The sequence below is a fragment of the Salvia splendens genome, unplaced genomic scaffold (assembly GCF_004379255.2).
Source record: "Salvia splendens isolate huo1 unplaced genomic scaffold, SspV2 ctg740, whole genome shotgun sequence".
In the NCBI taxonomy this organism is placed as follows: domain Eukaryota; kingdom Viridiplantae; phylum Streptophyta; class Magnoliopsida; order Lamiales; family Lamiaceae; genus Salvia; species Salvia splendens.
Window position 1 is genome coordinate 13,622 of NW_024599412.1, and position 7,274 is coordinate 20,895.

Consider the following 7,274-nt stretch of genomic DNA (forward strand, 5'->3'; position numbering starts at 1 on the left):
CTCTCTATATATATTCTCTCGTCGTCAAAGCATCAAGCCGGTGTTGACAGACTCAAGCAATAGAAGTCACGCCCCAACAAAAGTGAAAATACTTCCATCATTTCAAATTGGGAAGAAGCTCTTTGATGAAAGGAAAAGTAGGAAGAAGCTCTTTGATGAAAGGAAAAGTAGGAAGAAGCTCTTTGATGAAAGGATGAAGGGTACTACTAATAATCCAACTATCTTGATGAAAACGGTATCCAATTTAATGTCAAAGAGTATAAAAATGAAATACATGAATATTACTTGTGCTTAACTTTTTTAACTTGGCTTTCTATATGCATTTTCTCAGGATAGTAAGGTATCTGAGCTTGAAGAAACCCTTGACAACATATTATATTTAAAACTTCATATGTAGTCTGAATCAAGTAATTTAATTTCTTGATATGATATACTAGTATATATATACGCAATAACACTTCACTTATTTTGTTGTTTTATCCCAAATATATGCTACCACATGCAATGAAGCAAAATATTTGGGATTATATAGTTTGGAAAGTTTTCAAATTATCAAACATTATTCAATTCCTAAACACTAAATACCATATATAGCTATCTAGACATGCCACTTGGTATGTCTTGACCATTAAATTTTTAGTCATGATTAATGCGCGTTACATTATTATTCTATTAACCAATTATATATCCACCAAAAAAATTTCCTATCAAATCTAATTTTCTGAAATATGAATTCATTGGATCATTAAATTAAATCATAAGATCATCAATGGAGGAGTTGATCATACCTCTCCCGAAACTTACATAATTAATTTATACATATTTGATAAAATCATAAAAGTATTATTGAAATAGTATTATTTCTAATTCCGTTGACGCAAGCAAACGAGGAAGAAAAAAGTGAAATAAAATAATGATGAAAATGCTTTGAAATCGTTTCTTCTTCTCCGCCCGAATTCGAAAAGCCGAGGTAATTCCTTAAAAACCCTAGATTCTACCTCTGATTGATCTTTGAGCTGGAGCTGTTCGCGTTTTGATTTTCTTTGTGCACTGAATAGATCTTACAAGCATCTAGAATTTCGTACTACTGTATGTCATTGACAAACCCTTATTTCTTTGTTGATTTGTGCATTTTGTTACGAAAAAGGCTGTTTAATGATCCGATGCATTGGATTTCGCAGCTACTCTAGCTCAATCTCCCAAACATTTTGGAATTTGTGAATTTGATTGCACTTGCTTGCAGATTTGCAGACAGAGCGACTGTTTGTACGTGAAACGCGAGTGTTGAGGGTGTTTTTTCCGGACGCTGAAGTATCAGTGATTGAATTTTGGGGTTGGAGAAGGATTATAGAAGGGGAATTGGTGAATTTTTAGAGGAAGGGAATTTTGGGAAATATTAGAGATAGGAGGTGAGCTTTGGAAAGAGGAGTAATGTCGGGGACAAAATTGGAAGGACCGTCAGCGCCTGTGTTGCGGCGAGATCCTTATGAGGTGCTTTCTGTTACTAGGGATTCGTCTGATCAGGAGATTAAGACTGCTTACAGAAAGCTTGCTCTAAAGTATGTGCTTTGCTTAACCTTTTCTTTATCTGTTTTCTTCTTCATATGTTGTTTTTAGAAGCATTTTCAAATTTAGAAAGTTCAGTATATCTGTACATGACGGTTATATGTTTTTCTGGGTACATTTTGTGTCTCTGAGTCGAGTTTCTGCATTATTTTGCTGCAAAATTTGATAAACTGTGCGTTCATATGATTGAGCATTATTTTGCTAGTTGAAAAACTGCAAAATTTGATAAAATGCAAAATTAAGACTGTCATGGGATTTTTTGGTTTGATTAAAATAAAAAGGATTGAGCTTTCTATTGCTATTGGATCTTTTGATCATTCTATTCGATTTAATAGTTTCAACTTCAAATCAACCTGGGCCTCTTTCCCGAGAAACTACCACAAAGCAGGTGTCAACTTTATATTTTGAACGTTCGTTGCAATTGTTAAGGACAAGTTTTTTGGGTTGTCAGGTATCATCCGGATAAGAATGCTAACAACCCTGAAGCTTCAGAGCTTTTCAAGGAGGTTGCATATTCCTATAGTATTCTGGCTGATCCAGAGAAAAGGAGGCAATATGATAATTCAGGATTTGAGGTACTCCCCTGTATTCTTGTTATGTTTTTTTAGTATTTTATACTACCGCTAGCTATCACATGATATACTCATTGAAAGAGTACCATGTTGTTTTCACATAAGCCATATAGGTAATGTTCCAAACAGGTAGTTATGTATGTATTTATTCCTGGACAGAAGTTTGATGAGATCTCCTGCGAGAAATCCTAGCAACTCAAAGTTAAAAGCAATTAACTTTATATTCAGCGTGAGTGCTGTAACTTTCATAAAAGAATGCTCATAATGACATAAAAACGACTGCATCCAATGTTTATACTTCAACAAGGAAACAAAAATCACAGGAAGTAAGTAGTGAAACGGAAATAGTTCAAAACTGCATATCTCAAAGAAAATAAGAATCTGCGCCCTTAACTACTTATCCAGCGACGCCTCTTCTGCTTTTCTCTTTCTCTTAAAGGGAACCTTGGATATGGGGTTCTCAGCAAAGTTATATAAGAATTTATTTGCTTACCTTCATTTTGTGTCTTGTTTAGTTGATCATTATTTTTTCCATCATTTGTGTGAGGGTATCTTTTAATTTCTGTGGCATCTGATATTGGTGATGATAATAAGGCCCTTGATGCTGAAGGAATGGACATGGAGATTGATTTGTCAAATCTTGGAACTGTCAACACAATGTTTGCAGCTTTGTTCAGGTTATACTCTTTGCCGAGAATCTGATCTATACATTTTGTTATTAACTTCTAAGCTCAGTATTATCTTTTCATTTGGACAGCAAATTGGGTGTGCCGATCAAGACTACAATTTCTGCCAATGTTCTCGAAGAGGCTTTGAATGGAACAGTTACAGTTAGACCTCTACCTATTGGAACTTCTGTGAGCGGAAAGGTGTGTAATCCTTTACCAGAAAAAAAATCTAGTCATAATGCTGCTCTCTTATTTCCCTGTCTTTATGTTTAATCTAACTGCTCTACTACCCGATGATTTATTAACAGGTTGAGAAACAGTGTGCTCACTTCTTTGGTGTAACTATCAGTGATGAACAAGCAGAGTCAGGAATAGTAGTTAGAGTGACATCAGCTGCCCAAAGCAAATTTAAGGTGTCTTCCTACTCTGTGCTATCTGCAATGGACAGAAACACTTGTTCGTATATTTTAGTTATCCCTTATCTTGTGGAGTAGTGCTTAGCTGGAGTTTATATCATGTTTCATTTTCTTTTACGCCTTTTCAGAGGCTCATATCTATGTTTCAAAGTAACTGTAATAAGGCTTCAAATATTTAAGATATGACCTTATTCTTACTGAAAAGGTTATAAAAAAATGGCATGTTTCACTTTTTCTCTTGTTCTAATAAATATACTATAAGTTCTTTCTAATGGTTCTGTTACATGTATTTTCAGCTCCTGTACTTTGAACAAGATGCAAATGGGGGATATGGTTTGGCATTGCAGGTAATTTTGACTGCCAGTCTATGTTTATGATTGCGTTACTATTTGTTAACCTTGACTCAATTGTTTATCCTCTGGATTGCAAAATTCACAGTCTTGCTGATTTGCTCTCATATCAATTGAACTTCAAAAATCAAGGCTGCTTAAGATGAATTTGTACATTTCTATTTTGTGCGTCTTAAGACTTTCGCCATCCAACTATGATGTTATCTTTTGAGCTCTACTTTCAGAACAATAGACCATAAATGACTTCCTAGTGGAGAATTGTAACGTTTGATGACTTGTACCACTGTTAATACAGGAAGATAGTGAAAAGGCAGGCAAAGTTACATCAGCTGGAATGTACTTCTTACATTTTCTAGTGTATAGGATGGATTCAACTATAAATGCGGTATGTAGACTCTCTGTTCCCTTAACTTAAGGCCTCATATTCTACAATTTCATTTATGAATACTTCTTGGTCTTGTAGTTGGCAATGGCTAAGGACCCCGAAGCTGCTTTCTTTAAAAGACTGGATGGCCTTCAACCTTGTGAGGTCTCAGAACTCAAAGCTGGCACTCATATATTTGCTGTATATGGTTAGAACTTCTAATGGCATCCTTGTTTGTATTTCTTGGCATTCAAATCCGAATATTAAAGTCTGCTCTATAGAAAGCACGAACTCATTGGGGATTATATTGTGTGATTATTGCAGGAGACAACTTTTTCAAACCTGCTACATATACAATTGAGGCCCTTTGTGCAAAGACGTATGAGGATACAACAGATAAGCTTAAGGATATTGAAGGTCAAATTTTGAGGAAGAGAAACGAGTTACGGCAATTTGAGACAGAATATAGGAAGGTATTTCTTTGTTCCTATTTATAATTATTTTGTAGTAAAGAGTTTTGGATGTATTCTCAACACATGATCACTCGTCATCTTTATTCTTTTCAGGCACTGGCACGATTTCAAGAAGTCACTAACAGATACACTCAGGAAAAGCAGGCTGTAAGTTTGCATTTCGAGATTCCTTCATAAGTTCTTGTTTCTTGTCTGGCTAAGTTCTAAGCTCTGAAGCTTATTTCCCTTTACATTTAGTTAAAAGTTTTTTAGTTATTTGAGAATATTGCTATTTTCTGTGCGACGCAAGGGTATTAGTGAGTCTTTTTGTAATTAATCTGCCTTTGAGGTTTTTCGAATTATCTTGAGTGTGTCTCAGCAGGCAGGCAGGTCCTTTTTTGGGTGTGGGGTGGGGATATGATGTTCTGTCAGTTCGTCGAACAGTCATGCCAATGTTCTGAAACCTTTGTTTTTCCATGAACAAAATCGGAATTGGACTACTGCCCTTTGATACTCACAGATAGCAGAGGGGCCTCTGAGATCCATTTTCAGTTTTACTATGATTCTATCAGAAACCTTCAGTTTCAGTAGGATTAATTGAGTTGATTTCACCCCCATATTTGTACTCTAGTTTACCTTGTCTCCATCTGTATCTTTTCATATTTTCTCTCGGTTTAGCGAGCCTTCTTAGCTAACTCGTTTCACAACACTAATTTACTACTTATCAAGTCAACCTATTCTGTTGCCCTTCAACAGGTTGATGAGCTGCTAAAACAAAGGGATACCATCCACTCTTCTTTCACCGTTTCAAGGACTGTTTCTTTCCCAGCAAGTGGACATTTTAGCAATGGAAGTAGCAGCAAACTCGCAGAAGATTATAAATCCGAGAGTCCAGGTGAAGAGGGCAGTTCAGATTCGAAGGATAAATCTTCAAAGAAGAAATGGTTCAACCTTAACCTCAAAGGATCCGAAAAAAAATGAACTGTGCTGGAGCTACCTCTATACCTGCTTTCCGAGGTTTGAAGTTCATTCTCTCCATGTTTTACGCATCTCAGTTTTCTGTCTATATAAGGCTCACCCCTTATTATATCGGTGGAGTTGCATCCTATTCTTGAGGATGTCTCCTTATGGTTGGTCTGTTAAATTATTGCTGTAAAATGTAAGTAATTAGGTCTCTATTCATGGAGCTTTTCGTCGCCCGATGTTGGAGCTGGGATAGTTTGTAGAATAGTCGATTTATATTTGTTCTGGTTTCACTGTAACAGTAATTTTGTTTGCAAACTCAATTCTTCACTTTCTTCAGTTGCATTTGGCACAAGGTTTTCCAAATACTATTATGCTTGTTGCAGGAGGTAATTGAATCCTTGGATTAAATATTCAAATCCAAATCAAGAATTTTCTTTATTTTAGCCCACTTTATTTGGTTCAAGAGTCGTGTGATTATTAAAAGTGCTTTGACATAGCCTTTAAAAGATTATGACATAAATTTTTGTTTATTACTTAGTATGCATGGTGACTAGATTTCCAACTATTTCTTCAATTCTTTATGTAGTTGTGCCATATTTTCTGGATTTTGTTGCTCTTTTCTATCGTTCTTGTCCTTTTTAAGATCGGATTTATCATCTATGTTAATTAATTTAGGTTTTGACGTATTTGGTTTCACAGTTTGTCTAGCGTGACACCTAAGTTTTGATGTTACATTATTGTTATTTGGTATTGGGATTTGCTTTTGGTATGCAATAATGTACTCCCTCCGTCCCGAGCTACTCACTCATTTCCTTTTCGGCACGGAGATTAAGGAATGAGTGTATAGGAAAGTCAAAAATGACGGCTATATGTGAAAATTTTTACTAAAAATGGAAAGAGTGCAAGTAACTTGGGACGCCCAAAAAGAAAATACGTGCGAGTAGTGCGGGACGGAGGGAGTAAATGTCAATAGTTTTATGTACACATACACAATATAATATCACATGAAGCTAATAAAGAGGGGATAAGATAGAAAATTAGTAATAATGTACTTTGCATTATTGCTAAGCTTTAATATTTAAATGAGATTAACCTATTTGAGAGGCTAATTAAGCTAGTATATTAGTACTCAGAAATATGCCTAAACAATGGCAGATAGACAGGAGACCCAATGAATAAATTAATCATTTATTTAAACTCCATCTTAGGTTATCTGATCCTATACTTGTAGAAAAAAAACATTGTTTAACTCCAAAAATTAGATGTACTATATAAGTATATAGTGTTTTCCCGACATGACCTAATCACAAGAATAATTAACTTGTAACTACATTATTAATTAATAAAAATATTTGGTAGGAAACTTGCTATTTTGACTCACTTGAAACTTGCATCCCACTTGCAACATCGGTGGCCCAACTCATTGATTGTCTCCAAACCTTGGAAAAAAAGATTGATAATTTAAGGTTGTGTCTTAAAGAAATTGGTAATCATCTTGTTTTGCAGAGCATTTTATAACTTAAAATCTATTTATGTAAGTTTATCTCCATGACATAGTTCTTCACATGCAAGCGCACGTACGCACATGTGCAAGTTTTTAATATAGAGGTAAGAGATCGCATAAACATACAATGTACAAATAAAATACAGTATGTAACGAGGGTTCAAGTATATTTCGTAGGTTCGAAACTATTACAGGGACTGGGTATTGTATTATTCATAGAAGTCACGTGCCTGACATGTGAAAGGAAATCAACTAAATCTAATGCATTTCATCCCAAATCAACCGATGATAGAAGGAGATATTTTAAGTTTATTGCTTTTCACTTCTCATTTTCAATTAGGAATAACACTATTATATCGAGTGATTGTTGAACAACGAATTTGCTCATTATGGTAACACTTACCAAGTGATAGTGT

At 35.0% G+C, this 7,274-nt stretch overlaps 1 protein-coding gene across 1 annotated transcript; it reads left to right on the top strand.

Annotated features, from left to right (window-relative positions):
* Positions 1 to 811: 811 nt before the first annotated feature.
* Positions 812 to 5,690, top strand: LOC121791161 (chaperone protein dnaJ 15-like). The gene is made up of 12 exons (XM_042189188.1): positions 812 to 970; positions 1,244 to 1,559; positions 2,018 to 2,141; positions 2,733 to 2,815; positions 2,896 to 3,007; positions 3,115 to 3,219; positions 3,519 to 3,569; positions 3,868 to 3,957; positions 4,036 to 4,144; positions 4,261 to 4,409; positions 4,503 to 4,556; positions 5,145 to 5,690. Exons 2-12 carry the CDS (start codon positions 1,432 to 1,434, stop codon positions 5,367 to 5,369), a joined length of 1,230 nt encoding a protein of 409 aa, XP_042045122.1. The 5' UTR covers positions 812 to 970; positions 1,244 to 1,431; the 3' UTR covers positions 5,370 to 5,690.
* Positions 5,691 to 7,274: the final 1,584 nt, after the last annotated feature.

Excerpts from the sequence above, each read along its gene's own strand:
- LOC121791161 (XM_042189188.1), top strand. The coding sequence starts at position 1,432 with ATGTCGGGGACAAAATTGGAAGGACCGTCAGCGCCTGTGTTGCGGCGA. Across the intron at positions 3,220-3,518 it reads CTGCCCAAAGCAAATTTAAG|CTCCTGTACTTTGAACAAGA; the intron begins GTGTCTTCCTAC and ends ATGTATTTTCAG. Across the intron at positions 4,557-5,144 it reads ACACTCAGGAAAAGCAGGCT|GTTGATGAGCTGCTAAAACA; the intron begins GTAAGTTTGCAT and ends GCCCTTCAACAG.